The sequence below is a fragment of the Grampus griseus genome (genome assembly GCF_964374135.1).
Source record: "Grampus griseus genome assembly, chromosome: 3".
In the NCBI taxonomy this organism is placed as follows: Eukaryota; Metazoa; Chordata; class Mammalia; order Artiodactyla; family Delphinidae; genus Grampus; species Grampus griseus.
In genome coordinates, this window is record NC_139019.1 from 58,614,445 (window position 1) to 58,638,696 (window position 24,252).

Here is a 24,252-nt window from a genome sequence, read left to right on the forward strand (position 1 = left end):
TTTAAAATTTTTATCTGAATACAAAGAATAAACACAGAGTACCAATTTCAAAGTTGCCAAAGGGTGCATGTAGTTAAAAGTCTTCCTTTCCCCTTAGTTCCCCAGTCCCATAATTCTTCTCTCCACAAGCAACTGTTGACAAGTTTCTTGTGTATTCTAAAGATATTTAAGATTCTGTACATTTAAAATAAGAAAATATCAAAAAGCAACACCATATCGCTCCTCCCCATCCCCCCCCCCCCGAAGTTCTAGCACTTGCTAGGGTAATTTTTATTGCAATTTTGACCTGTCTACTCAAATGAGAGAGAAGTGACAGAATTAGGCCACAGAGTTAAAAAGCATATTTGGGAGCCTGGGGTAATGACAGATAAGAATAAGATGGCTATCAAAGGATTAAGAAAGACCCGTATAAAGAAAGCTTATAAAAACTTATAAAGCTCTTGAATATAGCGCTTTTAAAAAAAACTTCATGACAGTGTAGCAAACGTTAAAGATGAAATATATCCTATTTAAAATAATCAGCCCCCGAATCAACACTTGATTCATTTATTCATTTTTTGTTCTCAGACTTAGCACAGCTACAATTCTATCTACACTAAATTTTGTGAAACTTAAGACAAACCTCTTTCATAATTTTACATTTTCATTTCAACATCAATTCTAAAATAAATGGGGGAAGGTAGTAGGACTTTAAGTTCTTTTTTTTAAGTAGATTTACTTTACCAGGGACTTTTCAGGACCAATAGTCACTCCTATTTGTATTCTTACTTCCCACAAGGAACAACTGTTATTTATGCAAAGGCAGAGGTGTTGATTTAAAGATTTGTTTGAAGTTTATTTTAGTAAAAAGAAAGCCAGAGAGTCAATATTGTTTATGTCAAAATGTCTTTATTTTAATTGCAAAAAACGATTAATCTTACTACAATAGTGGAAGAGTTATATTTTTTCTTAAAACAGTAAACACATCTTAAGTAGTAACTCATAAAGTGTGTATTAAACAGGCCCACCAGCCCACACACAACGAAATATGAACATTGGTTAATAATATGAACAAATACCTAATAAATTATTAAGAAAACAAGGCTTCAGAATGTTAGCTCCTCACATTCCACATAGAACTTCCAATGCTCATCCATTATATGGCATGGGAGAAATTCTTGATCGCTGATTAACAGTATTTCATTTATTTGAAGATAATGTGGGATGCTTTTCATTGACCCTTTGGAAGTTCCTGTTTAAAGAAGAGTCAACAAATTAAAAACTGTCTTTTAAAAAATAAGATTTAAAGATGATACAAACAGATGGAGAGATATACCATGTTCTTGGATTGGAAGAATCAACACTGTGAAAATGACTATACTACCCAAAGCAATCTACAGATTCAATGCAATCCCTATCAAACTACCAATGGCATTTTTCACAGAATTAGAACAAAAAATTTCACAATTTGTATGGAAACACAAAAGACCCCGAATAGCCAAAGCAATCTTGAGAAAGAAAAACGGAGCTGGAGGAATCAGGCTCCTGGACTTCAGACTATACTACACAGTTACAGTAATCAAGACAGTATGGTACTGGCACAAAAACAGAAATATAGAGCAATGGAACAGGATAGAAAACCCAGAGACAAACCCATGCACGTATGGTCACCTTATTTTTGATAAAGGAGGCAAGAATATACAGTGGAGAAAAGACAGCCTCTTCAGTAAGTGGTGCTGGGAAAACTGGAGAGCTACATGTAAAAGAATGAAATTAGAACACTCCCTAACACCATACACAAAAATAAACTCCAAATGGATTAAAGACCTAAATGTAAGGCCAGACACTATCAAACTTAGAGGAAAACATAGGCAGAACACTCTATGACATAAATCACAGCAAGATCCTTTTTGACCCACCTCCTAGAGAAATGGAAATAAAAACAGAAATAAACAAATGGGACCTAATGAAACTTAAAAGCTTTTGCACAGCAAAGGAAACCATAAAAAAGATGAAAAGGCAACCCTCAGAATGGGAGAAAATATTTGCAAACGAAGGAACTGACGAAAGATTAATCTCCAATATTTACAAGCAGCTCATGCAGCTCAATATCAACAAACAAACAACCCAATCCAAAAATGAGCAGAAGACCTAAATAGATATTTCTCCAAAGAAGATATACAGATTGCCAACAAACACATGAAAGGATGCTCAACATCACTAATCATTAGAGAAATGCAAATCAAAATTACAATGAGGTATCACCTCACACTGGTCAGAATGGCCATCATCAAAAAATTTACAAACAATAAATGCTGGAGAGTGTGGAGAAAAGGGAACCCTCTTACACTGTTGGTGGGAATGTAAATTGATACAGTCATTATGGAGAACAGTATGGAGGTTCCTTAAAAAAATAAAGATAGAACTACTATACAACCCAGCAATCCCACTACTGGGCATATACCCTGAGAAAACCATAATTCAAAAAGAGTCATGTACCACAATGTTCATTGCAGCTCCATTTACAATAGCCAGGACATGGAAGCAACCTAAGTGTCCACTGACAGATGAATGGATAAAGGAGATGTGGCACATATATACAATGGAATATTACTCAGCCATAAAAAGAAATGAAATTGAGTTATTTGTAGTGAGGTGGATGGACCTAGAGTCTGTCACACAGAGTGGAGTAAGTCAGAACGAGAAAAACAAATACTGTATGTTAACATATATATATGGAATCTAAAAAAAAAAGGTTATGAAGAACCTAGAGGCAGGACAGGAATAAAGACGCAGATGTAGAGAATGGACTTGAGGACACGGGGAGGGGGAAGGGTGAGCTGGGAAGAAGTGAGAGAGTGGCATGGACATATATACACTACCAAATGTAAAACAGATAGCTAGTGGGAAGCAGCCGCATAGCACAGGGAGATCAGCTCGGTGCTTTGTGACCACCTAGAGGGGTGGGATAGGGAGGGTGGGAGCGAGATGGAAGAGGGAGGAGATATGGGGACATATGTATATGTATGGCTGATTCACTTTGTTATAAAGTAGAAACAAACATCCCATCGTAGAGCAATTACACTCTAATAAAGATGTTAAAAAATAATAAATTTTTAAAAAGGTAAAAAATAAGATTTAAATTTACTTATTACAAACCCTAGACCCTAGTCAAGTCTATGAGCACATATAACAGGTTTTCTGACCAGGTCATTCTTCACTCACTCCATTTTCTATACCCAAGATAAAGCTGTAAATCAGCACTGACCTATCTTGGAAGAAAGAAGCCTGTTTGCAGTCTAAAACACCAAGGCAAAAAATGGATAACTGAAGCTTCTGAAGGTAGTTATACAAAGGCCCTCTGTGCCTCAATTTCCAATAAATTGAGAATAAAACAGTTGTAAAGATTAAATGAGATACTGCATGTGAAATGCCTGTCTACTGCCTAATACAGAGCAACCACTCAATAAATAGTAGCTGCTATTATTATAGCAGGTAGTTATTACTAAAAAGAGTGTTAGGCTGGAAGATGGATGATCAATTTTCTAGGTCACACAAACTTGGTTGTGATCTCAAGCAAGTTACATGGCTTATCTAGATTTCCATCTCCTCTGAGAGGTGAGAGAGTTGATGATCAGCAGGGTCCCTTTTAGCTCTGCCAGTTTAAGAGCCAATGATACTAAAACTGGCTTCTTTAAGCTCCCTGACAGTCTCAGAGATTCCTTTCTTGGAGACTGGCTATATGAGCTATACGTCTTTCAACTAGTTGAATCTTATTCCAAGGTTAGCACCAACATGCTATCTGTGTGACCTCAGCCAGACAGTTTCAGATAGACGTATGTATAGTCCAAGTGCTTTGTTCATAATTCTAAGCAGTACAAATGTTTACATAGTTACACATCTGCATGGATATCTGGCGCTCCTGATGAAGTACCCATTTATCCTTCTAATGGTGATCCCACCCTAATTTGCCTCTGGAGGACCATCCCTTTCCCCACACTTGGTCCATGTGCTTCTGGTGGAATTGTTCTGAACTGTGTGGCTGAACCACACTGACTCCATTTTGTCAGCTCCATCTTAGGTCTGCAGTCCTATCCCTTCCCTTTCTGCATGACTGTACTTTAGCCTACTCACAAGGAATGCGCCCAAGCCAGCTTTTACCTTTGTCTTCATCTGATATGAAAACTGGAAGAATGCCTTTGCTGACGCAGATAGTTAATAGTTCTCTATCAGCTTACCCTTGTCTTCAACTGATATGAAAACTGGAAGAATGCCTTTTGCTGATGCAGGTAGTTAACAGTCATGAGACCCCTCAGGGAAGGGCAGGGAGGAAAAACAGGGGTTCCTGTCAGTGTGGACCAACCACACTTCTCCCAAGTGGTCAGATTCTGTTTTTAGCTTTGGTCCCTTTAAATCCTCCTTACCCTTTTCAGAGGCAGAGTCGGCTATGAATGCTTCTGGGTCATCTCTGCCTGATCCTTCCTACCCATATGTAAGTTACCCACAATAAACTTCACAATTACCCTTTACGGAGTTGCCTGCTTAGTTTTTTGGTCTGAAAGTTCTTGCTCAGTTCAGGGGATATAATTCAATATCTCTTCCTTCCAACATTCATCTCCTGATTTGTTTAGATCTAGGCCAATCAGTGAACAGGCATTGATTCAGGGTAAGAACACGACCCATTCGGAGTGAAGTTACATGCAATGAGATCTTTGTTTCGCCTTCTGGGAAAGAGTCACATCCAAATTCTTTCCCTCTGGACTTGAATCTGGAAGCATGTAGCTCTGGGATGATGAGAGGAGAGGCTGCTACCATGGAGCTGAGAAATGGAAAGCAAGAAAAACTGGGTGCTCAGTCATGCTCTGTGAACACTGGCTTAAGCCTGAAGAAACTACTCCTGGTCTTTCATGTACATGAGTCAATAAAATTCCTTTTTATGGGGGGTGTAAGCCAGTCTGATTTGGGTTTTAAACTGTTACTTACAACCCAAAGAATTTAAACTGTTTTACACATGGTCCATATGTAAACAAAATAATCCCCTCATTAGCAGGTTTGTTTTATAGACTATCTGAAGCAAGGGACCTCACAAAAGTTGGGAGTGGAGAGCATTCATCCTTCAGGAACAGCCCATGGAAATAAGGCTTTAAATATTAATTTAAATTAATTTTGCTAATATTAGCTTAGTTTCATCAGAGCAAGGATGGGCCTGTATGCACAAAAACTCTATTCTCTTTCCAGTGAATGGGCCTTGCCTTAAAAGTCACAGACCCAAACATGGGCACTTGTAAGAGATGGCCAAGAGCACCTGAATAGCTTCATCTTGTTTGTAACCAGAAATTATCACCATAGGGCTCACATAGAGAAGGTCACCAACAAAAGTGCAGAATGATAAGCAGTAGCTCCACAGGAAGCAACCTACCCATCTTCCCAATTGACATGCTGGAAACAGAGTGGCCCAAACTTGGGATGCTGAGATGATATAACAAAAGTGTTTGAAAAACAGCATTTTCAGATGGACATTTGTTAACCTATTAACCCACAGAAGTGGAGTTTGGAGTTTTCAATAAAGTAATGCTAATGTTAAACCTTTTTTTCCTTTTGCCTTACCATTCCCATCATTCACCTTTGTCAAATGATAAAATAACACCTATGTGAAAGTTTTCTGTAAAATTGTAAAGTGTTATTCAATACTGCTTTGCACTCTAAACTAGCTTTGCTTGGAGCTGATCTGGCTCTCTCTCTCCCTTACGTGCTGTAATAAATTAAGATAAAGGGACCATTTTAGGCCCACCTTCTTCTTTTTTTTAAGCAGGGCTGACTTTATCACTAAAGTCAGTAGGGTGTGATGGCCTTGATTTATAACTTTCTCAACAGGTTAGCCATGATATATCCACGAAAGTTATTTGGTTGATATTCTGTCTAGTGGCTATTCACATGGCTTCTCTTTCAAAGGAACAGAGGTCATGGCAGCCAAAATCCCACCCCCAGATCCACTTAATTTCACTGTCAGCATAATACACTCCTGACTTTCCTGTAATCTGCAGGACTTTAGGAAAACTGCAAGTGGCTCTGTGGTAACAGAAGGAGCCACTTCCTGGGTAAGCCCATGGACATGAAATTCTGGGGACATACATATCACACCACAAAACTCAGTATTAAGAACATCCCCCAGTTTCTCACAGAATAGCCTCTTTTCCATAATTATCAGACTGGAAGAAACAAAGACCATTCCTTACAAAACACCTGTTCTCATCTCCTTTACCTCTCATCTTCTGCTGCCTTTTCTTTCTCCTCTACCACCTCTTCCGCAACAGGAATCTCTGAACTCCATCTGCCACTGCATTCCCACCCGTTTCATTCCAGCCCATGCTACCAGGATCCGGCACCTTTGGCTGACCACAACTTCTAGCTTCCAGATTTCTTTGTTGTTATCCACAATTCCCATTATATTGGGATGGGGTGGGCAACAAAACAAAAAACACATTCATACAGAAAACTGAGCTAAACAGGGTAATCCTCATATAAGAAAATGTAAGAATACAGCAAACTGATTTCAAATTTATGATCCCAGTTTGAATTGTGTTAGGTAACTATACAATTGCTACGTTATCTTATTACATAATAGTACAAGCTTCAAAATTATTTGAATCATTCCAGGCAAATAACATTCAGGAAAGTTAAAGACGAAGCACTTCACTAGCTTTTCTTCCTTTTTTGAAGTTGAGTAAACCTTTTCTCCATGTCTACATATGGAAAGCATACCTGAAAGCATCAATGCCAGTATGTAATAGTTTTAAAACTCTTTGCTTTTTCTTTTCATAAAAAATTAAACATACATGCAGTGTACTACAGCTACTTAAAATAAGTAAAAATATATTGTGGTTTGTATTATCAATCTTCTGAGAAATAAGTAATAACCTGTTACTACAGCAGCTGGGAACACAGTTCTAGAATTGAGATTCTCTTCTGTGGGCCCTAGGCTGGGCTCACTCTGCATGTCTCCTGCTTTCAGGGCTTTTAGAACTGCTTTCAGTGTTTTACTTTCGTATATACTCTAAATTTGGTCCGAAGGTATGGTTTTCCTGCAATCCTCTCCCTGCCACAACTCCCCTGCTGCCCAGGTAACCAACGATAACAACCCAGGGTATATCATATCCTTCTATAGCTTGTTTCTGTGCTCTGATAGTCATATCACACATTTGTCCATCACTTTTCAATACTTTAATCCTTGTACAACCATGTGAGACAAGAAAGGGAAAGAATCCAAGGAAACTGAGATTTAGATTTTTTTTGATTTAATAATTCATTTATAGTACTCAATATACTGTTACTTAACAGGAACTTAATAGGTTGCACAAAATACAGGCACTTAAATATAAAAGAACAGTGAACTAAAGTTTCCTCACCAATGCAGTCTATACTCTTACTACAATACTTGCTACTCCCACCAAGCTTTGGGCCAGTTAGCATAGCAACAAATAAAGGGACTGCAGGAAGCACACACTTAAAAGACCTGTTTCCAAATTGGAAGCTCCCAAACACTGGAGTTTTGCTTCCACTCTAGCCCTGACTGTCATGCTGGAGGTAGGTAGCTAAGAGGGAATGAAGCAGCAAGATTCAGATATTGGATGTAAAACGTTTAAATTTAATATACTTTATAGGAAATGATTTTACTTTGGGTCCATTAGTAAATTGTTACTGTTCCATGGAAAGATCTTAGAAAAACTAAGCTGTTGTGATCTGCAGCAATATGAACTGACAGGTTCGGCACTGTAATACCAGGAGCAAACACACACATAGTCTTAAGCAGTCTGACAATATCAACTATTCATTTTTTCCAGTCCTCACTGTGGGGAGGATTAAGTGGACTAGTGCTCGGAAGTTCAGTTCTGCTTAAGGGGCCAGACACCTGTGGCTCTGGAGCCTCAAAGATGCAAAGAGGAATAGGAGGATTTAAAAAAGAAGTTCTGGGCTTCCCTGGTGGTGCAGTGGTTAGGAGTCCGCCTGCCTATGCAGGGGACACAGGTTCGTGCCCCGGTCCGGGAAGATCCCACATGCCGCGGAGCGGCTGGGCCCATGAACCATGACCGCTGAGCCTGCGCATCCGGAGCCTGTGCTCCGCAATGGGAGAGGCCACAACAGTGAGAGGCCCGCGTACCGCAAAAAAAAAAAAAAAAAAAAGAAGTTCTGTCACTGAAAGAATTTTTGTGAATGAGGTAAAGAGAAATTAGAACCCTGAGAGATAGTAACTTAATCCATTATTTGGTCAAATTATTACCATCTTCTTTGCAATGATAACTAAGGACATCTACTTGTAGCTTTGTGACAAAGAATTTTTCCATCACAACTGTGAAAACCACCAATTCACCCCATTAGAAGGTAGGAGCCCTTCTCCCTTTAATTTTCACTTTTACTTGGGGTAGATTCCCCAGGCAAAGTCAGTGCCCTCTGAGATCTAGAAATAAAATTTCTAAACCGTAGCACATTTAGCAGCCCAGTACAACTAGGAAGATGGCCATTTAACCAGACATTTGTCTTTTCTTGTTGTCCCTAAGCCCCAACAGGAAATGCACAGCTAAGGAACTAAGGAACCATTCTGCTTATGGACAAGGTAGGGAGAAATAAATCTCCCTCAAGTAATATCACCAGACTTTAGATATTCTGCACAAGTCTGCTTAAAATGAATTGATAGATTCATTAGTAGGCAAAAGAATGGGCTCATGCAACTATTCATATTATCCAGTGGCCAAAACTGGCAATTCAAAATGACATACTAGTTAGGTTAAAAATAATTTAACTTTTACTGTTCTTTTTCCTCTGTTTTTTGGGGGGGGGGTTTTACAGTAAAAGAGAACCTTTAATGTATGTCATGAAAACGTCTTTTATACCAGATTTCAATGACCACTGAAAAATGTAATAAATAATGTGAGATAAAATAATTTTTAGACAAAGTAGAGAGGGTTTATGAATGAAGGAAATTCTAAAGGATATAACACGGGAAGGAAACTTGTCCTAGATGGAAAGTTTGAGAAGTGAAATAGAACGGAGAGCAAATAAAGTAGTAAATATGTAGATAAATCCAAATGAACACTGACACTTAAAAACAATACACAACACAAATACTACATATGATAATACACAATTATGTAAGGCTGATGAATTTTTTTAAACATCTTTATTGGAGCATAATTGCTTTAAAATGGTGTGTTAGTTTCTGCTGTATAACAAAGTGAATCAGTATACATATATCCCCGTATCTCCTCCCTCTTGCATTTTCCTCCCTCCCACCCTCCCTATCCCACCCCTCTAGGTGGAAACAAAGCACCAGGCTGATCTCCCTGTGCTATGCAGCTGCTTCCCACTAGCTATCTATTTTACATTTGGTAGTGTATATATGTCCATGCCACTCTCTCACTTCGTCCCAGCTTCCCCTTCCCCTTCCCTGTGTCCTCAAGTCCATTCCCTACGTCTGCGTCTTTATTCCTGTCCTGCCCCTAGGTTCTTCGGAACCATTTTTTCTTTTTTAGATTCCATACATATGTGTTAGCATACGGTATTTGTTTTTCTCTTTCTGACTTACTTCCCTCTGTATGACAGTCTCTAGGTCCATCCACCTCACTACAGATAACTCAATTTCGTTTCTTTTCCTTTGTTTTTGAAAAAAATTCCCTTAATATATCAAAAGCAAAAATAATCAGATTCATTATTTTAACTGATGGTTCACTTCTGACACATCCCTAACCCATCTTACTCCTCTGGTTCTCAGTTTCATCATCTGTAAAACAGGTCCGAGACTAGCTGATCTATTAGGTTCACTTCTAACTTGAAAATTATTGAACTCAGACTTCCAGAACTTGTGCTTACAAACTAAGCATTCTAAACTTCATTACGATTATGGAATGAAACATCACTTGCTCTAGTTACAAATGAAAATGAACATACTTATGTATACATTCTCATCCTGAATCAGAAATATAATTCCAATCAAAGGCAAAATGATTAAGAATAATTTTAATGAATTGTAAAAATACATCTGCTCTAGTTATGATGGGGGAAAAATTCTACTATGGCTATTTAAATACAAAGTTCAGGGACTTTCCTGGTGGCGCAGTGGTTAAGAATCCACCTGCCAATGCAGGGGACACGGGTTCAAGCCCTGGTCCGGGAAGATCCCACATGCCACAGAGCAACTAAGCCCATGTGCCACAACTATTGATCCTGTGCTCTAGAGCCCACGAGCCTCAACTACTGAGCCCACACACCGCAACTACTGAAGCCTGCGTGCCTAGAGCCCATGCTCCGCAACAAGAGAAGCCACTGCAATAGAAGCCCGCGCACCGCAATGAAGAGTAGCCCCCGCTCGCTGCAACTAGAGAAAGCCCATGCGCAGCAATGAAGACCCAATGCAGCCAAAGAAAAAAAAATAAAGTTCAGTGTCTTCTGATAAATGAAGGATCCTAAAGGATAAATATGGTGATAGAGTATTATATGATTGGATATCTAAAACTAAATTAATAATTTTGCAGATTTACATTGATAATATCAAAAGCCATCTGTGAAACTGTACTGGCATCAAGAACCAGACTTGATTATTATACTTAGAAGTTTAAAACTATTTAGGCCCTCATTGTTCAGGGGAAAATTGAAATTAATAGGTGGTTCTTTAAGCTGAATTGGATTTGAGATACTTGATTTTATATGTAAAGTGTTCAGGTTTTCTGTGTTTCTGTCGTACAGACGTGAACCTTGAAGTTCTACTAAAAAGAAGCTCCTAAATGTCCTAATGTATGTAAAATAATCTGGCAGGGGGTCTGGCACATGGCAAATGCTCAACAGGTAATTTGTTTTCTTCTCTTTCCTCCCCTACCAGTAGATATAAAGTACCAGGATGAAAAAAAATACGATTAAAATAATGAAAAAGGATCAGGAGTTTAAACAGGAGCTGAAATAAACACCCTGTGCTCTGTTATCAGGCACCCATCTTCCTTGGCTGTTTAAGAAGTTCTTAACCACATAAAACAGAAGCACCTGTGAATGTTTGTGTTCTATTACATATACTTTTACAGAGAAATGAAGCACAATAACAGCACTGAAATGAAGAAAACTCTTTCTTTAAAGTCATTTATTCACAACAGATTATAAGTAGGTCAAAGACCATTTTCATTAAAAACAAAAAAAGTCTATTTTTTTCCTGAAAAAGCATATTCTATTTCAAATGAACAAGTGATGTTAGATCTTCCTGAGAGAAAATTATAAATTATATAATCAGTGTGCATTAAATGATAGCCTGGGAAAAGAAAGGCCTCAGGAGATACTCTTTTTTTGTTTGTTTGCTTTGCTTAGATGAAAACATTCAGCTTCATGTGTTTTGAGTGTCTTGGTACTATGGTGACAGGGGACATAAACATATAAAACTGGCTTTCCAGGTAAATAATGAAATGTGATCTATATTAACAGAATGTTTTTCTAAAGAACTTTGTGAAAAATATGTCAATATTTTTATACATAATGTTCACATTATGTAATAGAAGTTTTGGGAATGTTCATTTTTTCCATTCCAATATATACTGAAATATTGATGAAGATTCCCTCAGTAACACAAAGGAGGAACTACAACCAAGTAGGCAGAGGGGAGAGAGGCTTGGGACAAAGCTGTGAAATTTTAAGGGAAAATGCATCATAGACTCACTCCATTTTAAAGCTTATAAAGGACTTTAGAGATAGATACTTCAGGGATTTCATCAACATTTCATGAACAGAACTTCATTTCTAAAGATTAGCATTGGTATGTTTAGAATCTTTCATTAGAAACAACATATATCCTCAAATGTGTTAATATACCACATTTTAACATCCTGGAATCTATCAATACATTGCCTCAAGTTGCCAAGTTAACTAGTTTTTGTGTAGAACTCAAATAAGTAAAAAGCTCTTCCATTATCTCTGACTTACTGAAGCAAATCATTTTATCACTTATCTTCATGACTCATGATTTTCTTGATACCATGAATCCAAAATGATATGTAGAAGTAAACTGGATGAGGGGAAAGGAGAAATAGTTCTCTTTGAAATTTCTGGTTGAGAAAAATGTGGAGGGCCATCATTCTTTTTTCTTTTTTTTTGAAGTATAGTTGATTTACAATGTTGTGTTAGTTTCTGGTATACAGCACAGTGATTCAGTTATACATATATATATTCTTTTTCATCTTCTTTTCTATTATGGTTTATTAAAGGATACTGAATATAGTTCCCCATGCTATACAGTAGGACCTTGTTGTTTATCTATTTTACATATAGCAGTTTGTATCTGCTAGTCCCAAACTCCTAATTCATCCCTCCCCCACCACCCCCTTTCCCCTTTGGTAACCATAAGTTTGTTCCCTGTCTGTTAGTCTGTTTCTGTTTCACAAATAAGTTCATCTGTGTCATATTTTACATTCTACATATAAGTGATATCAGGTGGCACATGTCTTTCTCTTTCTGACTTACTTCACTTAGTATGATAATCTCTAGGTCGATTCATGTTGCCGCAAATGGCATTATTTCATTCTTTTTTATGGCTGAGTAGTAATTGTGTATATATACTACATCTTCTTTATCCATTCATCTGTTGCCGATGGACATTTAGGTTGCTTCCATGTCTTGGCTATTGTAAATAGTGCTGCTGTGAACATAGGGGTGCATGTATCTTTTCAGATTATAGCTTTGTCCAGATGTATGCCCAGGAGTGGGATTGCTGGATCATATGGCAACTCTATTTTTAGGTTTTTAAGGAATCTCCATACTGTTCTCCATAGTGGCTGCACCAATTTACATTCTCACCAACAGTGTAGGAGGGTTCCCTTTTTCCCACACCTCTCCAGCATTTGTTATTTGTAAACTTTTTAATGATGGTCATTCTGACAGGTGTGAGGTGATACTTCATTGTGGTTTTGATTTGCATTTCTCTAGTAATTAGCGACGTTGAGCATCTTTTCATGTGCCTATTGGCCATCAGTATGTCTTCTTTGGTGAAATGTCTATTTAGGTCTCTGCCCAGTTTTTGATTGGGTTGTTTGTTGTTCTGTTGTTGAGTTGTATGAGCTGTTTGTATATTTTGGAAATTAAGCCTGAAGGGCCATCATTATACCTCACAGTTAGACAGAAAATTCAGATAAGGGAGATTAATTCAGATAAAGGAGATAGTATTAACTAACCAAAATCCCATTTACCATTTGTTGAATTCTTCACCACAAATTCTGTTATAGCCTGTGAGATCTAGGAATGTCCACCTATGAGGACCGTCAACTGTAAGTAAATTCAGTTTTAAAATAAGCAGTCCTTTGGATCATGTTCATGTTTCCATTCACTCATTCATTTATTCAATGAACATTTTACTTGGAAGCTACTATATGCCAGGCATTGGGAATATAATAGGAAGCAAGAGCCCACAAAAATCTCTCTGAACTCAAAGATCTTCTCAGTCTATCGGGGGTTAAGATTAGGTAACTAGCAATTATTTATAATATAGAGTGATATACATAAGATTTAACCATCTATTTACACAGTAGTATGCTAGAAACTATACAGTTAAAAACTTAAATAAAACTGAAAGTTTCTCTCTTTCTCTTTTTTTTCACCTTGTCCAAATTTCATTTTTTCCAACAGTTATTTGCTTGGTTCCTGTACTAGGTCATCTAAACAAGGCACGTCTGAAAGTGAAAGGGAGTGGTACTAATAATTTTGCTGGATTAGGGACTGCCCTGGTCAAATGGGGATACATGGTCATCCTAGTTATGGGAAATGTAAATATCTCTTCCTAGTCCACTATTTCCAAAAAACAGTATTCTGAAGAGTGTGATCATCAAAAAGCGTAAGAGAACAGATATGTTCATGATCTGAAGTAGGCTAATTAAATCCATGTGGACATGTTTTTCCTTTAGACTTTATGGTCTCTATGATGTCAGAGCCACAACTTCCATTACCACATTTTGATATGCAGAAGAGGGGAAAAGATTCTCTCCAGAATGCTTTGCTTGTAATAAGGTTAGAGACTTTACATTTTTCTAACTTACCAGGTCTTTGGATTTCTGTCAGGTACCACAAAACCAGGTACAAAAGAATCCTAAATCAAAGATGCTCAAACAAAACTTCAACAGCAGCCTACGGATGCCTGCAGGGACCTGTCTATAGATTCCTAGGTCCAGATCAAGGTAGCAAGATGCTGGTTGGCATACTGGCGCCTCCACAGTTCTCAAATTAGCACTAACATTTTCTGAAATATCTAAAGGAAAGAAAATTCAGGATTTCTGGACAGAAATTAGTAACAAGAAACTGTTTATACTGCAGGCAACAGAAGCAGCAATTCAGAACCCATTTTTTATTTCATGCTCATTTAGCAGAGGAACTGTGAGCCCTCTGAGGAAGAAGACGCATGGCTGGGGTTGGAAATAACGTGCCTGGAGCTAGAAAATCTGAGGAGCAGATATGCTTTCTGATATGAGGAAGAACCTATATTTCTGCTTTGACTCTTAAGGATAGAAACTAGGAGAAAGGGGTTTGCTTGACTTGCCTTCAAGTGTGTGTGTGCGCACGTGCACGAGGCAGAGAGACGAGAGGGACAAGAGAGACAGAGAGACAGAGGGCTTGAGTGTACAAGCACAAAAGTGGGTGTGCTTTGGAATCAAAGTGAAGGGCTGAATATTAAGAATTTTCAAATTATTACCTGCATAAGAAATCAGATACTACTAGTCATTCAAAGTCAACAGTCAGGCTGGCTGCATAAGAATCACTCCTAAAAACTCAGGTTCCTTGGCCTATCTCTAAGATTAGATTAGGTAAGGAACCAAAGACCATGAATTACTACAACTCCTTCCAGTTTCGTAAGCTCTTTAACTTCCCCACAATTGTTTTATTTTATGTGTTTCCCCAAAATGATGAAAAATACTTTTGAGGCTATCCTTAGAAAACAGGGGAAAATGCATCTTATTCTGAAGCCAGTTTTTGAGACAAAGGTTAGAGTGAATTCAGTATAAACTTAGGAAGGTACTTTGAATTACTGGGATTTGTTGTAAGGAAAGGAGTAACCCTGGGAAACCCCTGGTTAGAGGCTTGTGAGAGTAATCCTGTTTGGTTCTTGACTCTGGTTGTCACAGAATTATCATTTTTTGTTTTGTACCTCCTCTCCTCATATATTGTCCCCAACTGGTCTAAGACAGGGAAACTGGGGGAAAAAGAGGGTGCACTGCAGCAGAGAAGGGTGATATAACATTAGTTATGTCTGCTTTTCATAAATGTGTACCGCCCTTTCCAATAACTTCAAAATCGGCTGCTGACTGGTGAAGACCACATTCTCTTCAGTTTTCTGAAGGTTTATTAGTGTACCCTAACAAGCAAAGACTTAATTCTAGTATCTAGGATCTATTTTTAGAAAATATGGAAAACTAACCAAATCATGCCTGCAGGAAGGAAAAAAATACCATTTTTCCCTTTTACATGACACTTAAAAAAATCTACCTAAAGTAAGCACATCACAGATTCAGAGAAAGGAATTGTGAGAGAAGGTGTCATTCTTCTAGAATTTAAGTTAAACGGTGTTTAAACGGAGTGCTGTAAACAAACAAACAGAAAATAACAAGTTTTGGTGGAGATGTGGGGAAACTGGAACCCTTGTACATTGCTGGTAGGAATGTAAAATGATTCAGTTGCTGTGGAAAACAGTAATGGCTGTTCCTTCAAAAGTTAAACATATAATAACTATATAATATAGCAATTCCACTCCTTGGTATACACCCAAAAGAACTGAAAACAGGTATCCAAACAAATATATGTATACACCTGTTAATAGCAGCACTATGTCCAACAGCCAGAAAGTGGAAACCCAAATGTCCATCAAAGGATGAATAAATAAGTAAACTGTGGTTTATATATATATGTAATGGAAGCCATAAAAAGGAATGAAGTACTATTACAATGTAGATAATCCTTAAAAGCATTATGCTAAGTGAAAGGTGCCATACACAAAAGGTCATATATTGAAGGATTCCATTTATATAATATATTCAGACTAGGCAAATCCATGCAGACAGGAAGCAGACTGGTAGTTCTCAGGGACTGGAGAGAGTGGGGAATGGAAAGTAACTGCTGAATGGGAAGTAACTGCTGAATGGGTATGGGTTTCTTTTTGGGGTGATGAAACTGTTTTGGAACTACACAGAGCTGGTGGTTGTAAAACACTGTCAATGTACTAAATGCCACTGAATTGTTCACTTTAAAATGTTTATTTGAATATCATGTGAATTTAACCTGAATGGAAAAAAAAAAAGACAAGTGCAATGCCTTCTCAGCAGATGTGGGTGTGTTTTCCCCACAACTAAGAAACAGGTGTTCGTCTGCACATACCTGGAAGACAAGGTTGATGTTGCTGAGGTACCAAGTTTGGGTCTGGAGGCAAGGGTAATTCCTCAGAAATATACTTTAAAAGTTCCTTCCCCCGGTATGTTACCTGCATATAATTAAACACAGAACTTCAAAATCATATATTTTATCAGAAGCAAATACAGCTTTCTCCTGCAAATTGTAACTCCAGTAAAGTACTGATTGTTGTACATTATGTACTGGCAAACTAGCCCACAGCCAAATCTGGGCTGCCATCTTTTTTGTAAATAAAGTTTTACTAGAACACAGTGATACCCATTCATTTACTTAACATCTATGGCTGCTTTTATGCTACAGCAGGATGGAGTAGTTTTGACAGAGACCATATGCTCACAAAGCCTGAAATATGTATTATCTGGCCCTTTACAGAAAAAATTGCTGATCCCTGATATGTACCATTAATTCTCTCATATGTTCACTTATTCAACAAATATTAATCCAGCACCTGCTACTTTATAACTTTAAAAAATTAATGTTGCATTAATAAAATTAAGTCATAAAAGTAAAATGGTACTTTTCTAGAAATCAGATACACAGCTGGTTAGATTAACTGCATTTTAGGTCTATACATCAAAATTTTTTTGTTTTTCTTGGTTTGTTTTTGAACTTAGTTATTGTGTATCAGCCCAAAAGGTCAGAGCTTAGAAATATGTACATACAAATGGGCTGGACTGAGGTAGACTGGCAAACACCTGCCAGAAATGTTCTGAGTCCAAGGGTCTTTGCGTCCTCCGGACCTAGTTCTAGAGCAGTCTAATAGTATACTCCCAGAAGCTAGGTTCACTATGGTTAAACCAGCAAGTCTCAACTTGGACATCCCTTCCTCCAGGATGCCTTCCTATAACTGCTAAGCTCAAGTAATGACCCTCCTCTAGGATCCCATAAAGTCTGTGCTCATACTTCTGTCAAGGCACTTATCCCACTTAAAGGAAATTATGTATTAATGTGTCCGTTTCCATTGAACTATAGGCTCCTTGAAGAAGGATCTGTATAATATTAATTTTTATTCTCTAGCTCTTCATATAGTGCCTGACAATACTAAGAAAAAGCTCTTAAGTCCCAGCTCTTAAGCAAAATTCTTAAATTCTCTGAGCCTGAGTTTGTGCATCTGTTAAATGAGTATCTCCAGATTTTTAAGTTGGGAGGAGTAAAGGAGATAATATATATGATAATATATACTTTTGGCATGCTGTCTAGCACACCCTGAGTGCTCAGTAAATGCTTGTTACTGAACAGAGTGAGGAAGGCCTAAGGAATACAGAATGGTTAGGCAGACTTTTAGCTCAATCCTATGACTAAACAAAGCTTGGTAATGTTAATGGAACAGACCTGGCCTACTCAGTATGCTAAACCCTCCTCACTTGCCAGGGAAAAAGAGCGGTGAGGCCACTGAATGCCACCTGTCATTTCTCCAAACAACTGACAGTTAACAACAATGGATTTTGAACATTTATCCAAAAACAGCAGAATATACATTCTTTTCAAGTGCACATGGAACATTTTCCAGGACAGATCACATACTAGGCAACAAAACAAATCTCAATAAATTTAAGAAGACTAAAATCATATCAAGCATCTTTTCCAACCACAACACTATGTGACTAGAAATCAACTACAAGAAAAAAAACTGCAAAATATCCTCACAAACACGTGGAGGCTAAACAATATGCTACTAAACAACCAACAATTCACTGAAGAAAGCAAAGAAGAAAAAAAAATACCTAGAGACAAATGAAAACAAAATCATGATGATCCAAAATCTATGGGATGCAGCAAAAGCAGTTGTAACAGGGAAGTTTATAGTGACACAAGCTTACCTCAGGAAACAAGAAAAAATCTCAAATAAATGACCTAATCTTACATCTAAAGAAACTAGAGAAAGAAGAACAAACAAAACCTAAAGTTTGTAGACGGAAAGAAATCATAAGGATTAGAGCAGAAATAAATGACACAGAGACTAAAAAATAGAAAAAGTCAATGAAACTAAAATCTGGTTCTTTGAAAAGATAAAACTGATAAACCTTTAGTCAGACGTATCAAGAAAAAAAGGGAGAGGGCCCAAGTCAATAAAATCAGAAATGAAAAGGAAAAGTTACAACCAACACCACAGAAATACCAAGGATCTTAAGAGACTACAAACAACTACATGCCAATAAAATGGACAATCTAGAATGGGCAAATTCTTAGAAATGTACAATCTCCCCACACTAAACTAGGAAGAAGTAGAAAATCTGAATAGACCAATTACCAGTAATGAAATTGAATCAGTAATTTAAAAACTCCCAACAAACAAAAGTAAAGGACCAGATGGCTTCACAGGTGAATTCTACCAAACATTTAGAGAACAGTTAACACCTATCCTTCTCAAACTATTCCAAAAAACTGCAGAGGAAGGAACACTTTCGAACTCATTCTAGAAGGCCAGCATCACACTGATACCAAAACCAGACAAGATATCACAAAAAAACCTCACAAAATTACAGCTAATATCACTGATAAACACAGACACAAAAATCCTCACAAAATATTAGCAAACAGAATCCAACAATACATTAAGAGGACCATACACCATGATCAAGTGGGATTTATCCTAGGGATGCAAGGATTTTTTGATGTCTGCAAATCAATCAATGTGATATACTATATTAACAAACTGAAGAATAAAAATCATATGATCATCTCAATAGATGCAGAAAAAGCTTTGACCAAATTCAACATCCATTTATAATAAAAACACTCCAGAAAGTGGGCACAGAGGGAATATACCTCAACATAATAAAGATCACATATGACAAACCCATAGTTAACATCATACTCATGGTGCAAAGCTGAAAGCATTTCCTCTAAGATCAGAAACAAGACAAAGATGCCCATTCTTGCTACTTTTATTCACATAGTATTGCAAGTCCTAGCCACAACAATCAGGCAAGAAAAAGAAATAAAAGGCATCTCAATTGGAAACACATAAGTAAAACTGTCACTGTTTGCAGATGACATGATACTATACATAGAAAATACTAAAAACACCACCAGAAAACTACCAGAGCTCATCAGTGAATTCAGAAAAGCTGCAGGATACAAAATTAATATATAGAAAATTGTTGCCTTTCTATACATTAACAATGAACTATGTATGCATATGGCTGATTCACTTTGTTGTACAACAGAAACTAACACGGCATTGTGAAGCAATTATACTCCAATAAATATGTATTTAATAAAAAAACAAATGAACCATCAGAAAGAGATTAAGGAAACAATCCTGTTTACCATTCCATCAAAAAGAATAAAATACCTAGGAATAAACCTACTTAAGGAGGTAAAAGTCCTGTACTTGGGAAACTGTAAGACATTGATGAAAGAAACTGAAAATGAAACAAACAAATGGAAAGAAAAACATGTTGTTGGACTGGAAGAATTAATATTGTTAAAATGACCATACTACCCAAGGCAATCTACAGATTCAATGCAACCCCTATCAAAATACCAATGGCATTTTGCACAGAACTAGAACAAATAATTTAAAAATTTGTATAAAAACACAAAAGACCTGAATAGCCAAAACAATCTTGAGAAAGAAGATCAGAGCTGGAGGAATTATACTCACTGACTTCAGATTATACTACAAAGCTACAGTAATCAAAACAGTACGGGCACAAAAACACACACACACAGATCAACAGAACAGAATAGAGAGCCCAGAAGTAAACCTATGCACTTATGGTCAATTAATCTATGACAAAGGAGGCAAGAATATACAATGGAGAAAAGACAGTCTCTTCAATAAGTGGTGCTGGGAAAACTGGACAGCTACATGTAAAAAAATGAAATTAGAACATTTCTCATACCATATACCAATCCAAATGGATTGAAGACCTAAATGTAAGACTGGAAATCATAAAATTCCCAGAAGAAAACATAGGCAGAACATGCTTTGATATAAATCAGAGCAATATTGTTTTGGATCTGTCTCCTAAGGCAAAGGAAACAAAATAAAAAATAAACAAATGGGACCTACTTAAACTTAAAAGCTTTTGTACAGCAAAAGAAACCACTGACAAAATGAAAACACAACCTACTGAAGGGGAGGAAATACTTGCAAATGATATAACTATTTGCAAGTATTAAGGGGGTAATATCCAAAATGTATAAACAGCTCATACAACTCAATATCAAAAAACAAACAGCCTGGTCAAAAAATGGGCAGAAGACCTGAATAGAAATTTTTCCAAAGAAGACATACAGATGGCCAACAGTCACATGAAAAGATGTTTGACACTGCTAATCATCAGAAAAATGAAAATCAAAACCACAATGAGGTATCACTTCACACCTGTCAGAATGGCTATCATCAAAAAGAATACAAATAACATATGTTGGCAAGGCTGTGGAGAAAGGGGAACCCTTTCGTATGCTGTTGGTGGGAATGTATATTGGTGCAGGCACAGTGGAAAGCAGTATGGAGATTTCTCAAAAAACTAAAAATAGAACTGTCATATGATTCAGCAATTCCAGTCCTGGGTATATATCTGAAAAAAAAAAACCCCAAAAACACTAATTTGAAAAGGTACATGCACCCAATGTTCATAGAAGCATTATTTACAGTTGCCAAGATATGAAAGCAACCTAAGTGCCCATCAACAGATGAGTGGATAAAGAAGATGTGGTATATATGTACAATGGAATATCACTCAGCCATAAAAAAGAATGTAAACTTGCCATCTGCAACAACATGGATGGACCTGGAGGGTATTATGCTACGTGAAATAAGTCAGACAGAGAAAGACAAATACTCTGTTATCACTTATATGTGGAATCTAAAAAATAAAATGAATGAATATAACAAAACAGAAACAGACACAGATAGAGAAAATAAAGTAGTGGTTACCAGAGTGGAGAGGGAAGAAGGGCAAGATAGGGGTAGGAGATTAAGAGGTACAAACTACTATGTATAAAATAAATAAGCTATGAGGATATATTGTACAGCACAGGGAATATAGCCAATATTTTATAATAAATTTAAGTATAATCTATAAAGATTTTGAATGACTATGTTGTACAGCTGGAATCAACTATACCTCAGAAATAATAAAGTTTACCTGCAAGTATATAAAAAGAAGAAAGAATGGATTTTGTTCACATTATCACCCTGACAATATCCAACACACCTTATACACTCATCAATGTGTAGGCTCAGTACGTTTTCACCTATGTCTCAGATTTAAAGTATATTTTTATCAGTTAGTGCTGGGTAAAATTTTACCTTAGTAGCCTTAGAGGTCATGAGTCCCCATAGGTCCCAGACATCACTAGGGATAATTCACACATTCAAAGAACACAGCTTTAAGAAAATCCACTGAGTTAAAAATCTATTTTCCACAAGGTAGGAGTGATTTAATGAACAAGGATAACAATGAATAGAACTCAAACTGAACAGGCACTAGGTCACTTCAGGAGACTGAAGTGGCAAGAGGAGTGAGTGATGTCCAGTGGAGTACGCATGAGGATTCCCTTGGCAAAGCTGTACAGCAGCTCAGCTGCTTGGGTACGAGGTATGAGTCATCTCTGTGTCTAGTGGCTGTGTCATTCTGTCTGATGTAGGACAAGACCTAGTTTTCTGGCATTTCTTGCCTGACAACCAACCAGTCCTGGCTCTATAGCCCCACCACTGTACTAGGAACTAGTCGGTAGAAATGTTCACATTTACCGAGGTAGCAAAAAGCTCCTATCAAGAAGTGATTGTGAATTCAGGAGTTACCCCAAGACAAGAGGGGTAGAGGTTACTGTGGTAAATTTTAAAAGAGGCTTTAAAAAATTGTAAACAAACTCACTGGGGCAGTGCTTCTCAGCTTGTGGTATTTACTAGAAGTACATGAGTGTCCTACAGTAATTTTTGAAACTATTTCCATTTTTAGGATAATTAAAAAAAAATCTAAGCTTGCTCAGATAATCTGTATGAGTATCTTATATCCAAGAACTGCCCTAATTTTAGTGCCCACATTTGTATTTGGCTTCACTATCACATAGATGTTAAACAATATGACTCCAATTGACATGGCTAATGAGAAAAGACCAGAGGCAATGTGATATGTAAATGAGGCATATAAGTACAGAGTGAGAGCCAAATGATATCACAGCCAGCTATTCAAAAGCAGAAAATGCAGTAGTTCCAACAGAGAAAAAGAGTGGGAGGACTGAGTCATCATCAGTGGGCCACAGGCATGTTAAGCTCAAAACAACCTAAGCTACAGCAATTAGTACCATATTCACACTGTGAGCATAGATTCAGTTTCAGCTAAATAATATCATCTATCATGAATTTAAGAAACTTTGCAATAAAAAGGGATTTCCATGGGTAAAATGTTAATTACTAACATGCAAATATGATTTATGAATCCATGGAAAGGATTAGGCAGGTTGAATTGAAAGCAGATGGCCTGGTGACTCCAGTGGTGGGAAATAAAAAATAATAATAATACAGGAAAAAAGGAACACAGAGAGACTATAATATAAAGCAGAGAAAATTTAAAATGTGCTCATGTAAGTGAAGGAACTGAAACACTGTTCTGGAAGCACCTGCAACAGAGGTCTAGGAGACCAGAATGCAGAGTTTAGGGACTAAGACTGAGATAGGAGCTAGAAAGGAGAGTGGGCAGAGCTGAGTTGGACAAAAAACGAGAGAGGAAACCACCTTCTATTACTGGTGCACTGAGACTTACTGTAATGGCTAGTGGAGGTTAAAGGTATTTGCAATTCTGTGAAACAGTAATGGTGACTGTCTGATGACTCACACTTTCCTGGGTGAATCATTGCAATACTGTTCCCTGAAGGGGTGCCATGGACATCTGGAGGTGGCTGATCACTGGACCTCAAGGGTGTCAGTCATCGATACTCTTCAAATTGGTTATTAAACTGGGCTTATAACTCAGAAGTCAGAACTGAGGGGGAGACCACTAAGTCTGGGAAGTCTGAATAAAAATTCAGAAATATTTTTTGGGGAGGCTAGCAATTCATGGATAAGACTATGTTCAAACACAAAAGTGCACCATAACTTCTGTGTGTCTTAGGCCCCTTTATCATAATTTTCGTCTTTAGGGGAATATTTTGCTTTATTTTATCAGAATACTAGTAACATATTAATTAAATTATCAATTCACCAGTGGTTCCAAATTTTCTATGTGGAGTCACAGGGACCTGCAATCACTGTGGAGGTGAGGTGGCAGGGACAAGAGGGGAAGATCGGGGGCATTCAATTTTCTGAGACTAGGTGAGGAACAAGGAAGGAGAGGCTCAGTTAGCTGTGCAATCCTGCTGTGGGGAATTCTGGCAAATAGGAATTGTGAGAGAAAGCATGTAGTACACTGCAGAAGGGATGCATGAGGACAAAACTAATTTGGAGAACTTTCAGATTTCTTAAAAAAAGGAAATAGTTTTATCATAAAAAAATATGTACCTTTCCATTTGAATATGAAGTTAAAGATAACTTAAGAATGACCCACCTTACTCCAAGCATAATTCCAGGTCACGTAACTATCAGCTCCTAGAAGATCCTTGAGCCAGATGACTGGGTTTTGATAAATCTGACCATTTTCTACCTTAATTTTGCCATTCAATAAAACACTGGCTTTATGGGTAGTCTCCTGAGGTGAAAAATAAAACAAAAATTAGGATTAAAAAGTATCTGAAATATATGAACTTCTGCTTCTGTCCATGATGAAGTAACAGGGACCAGATTTACCCTAACACATGACACAACCAAAAAAAAAGGCAAACTAAATATATGAAACAATGGTTTCCAAGATACCAAACATCAGGGAACAAAGTACAGTGATCCTGAGAAATGAGAAACTAATGAGG

The 24,252-nt window shown here is 37.3% G+C and overlaps 1 protein-coding gene across 1 annotated transcript in view; it reads right to left on the reverse strand.

Moving 5' to 3' along the window:
• Window positions 1-994: 994 nt before the first annotated feature.
• ANKRD31 (ankyrin repeat domain 31) overlaps window positions 995-24,252 on the reverse strand; it is a gene marked incomplete at its 5' end in the record, with an annotated part of 130,763 nt that continues 107,505 nt past the window's right edge. The window contains 3 exons of the mRNA XM_082651880.1: window positions 995-1,231; window positions 16,360-16,462; window positions 23,895-24,035. Of these exons, the coding sequence (XP_082508006.1) occupies window positions 1,086-1,231; window positions 16,360-16,462; window positions 23,895-24,035 (390 nt within the window). The 3' untranslated portion in view covers window positions 995-1,085. The remainder of the gene's footprint in view (window positions 1,232-16,359; window positions 16,463-23,894; window positions 24,036-24,252) is intronic.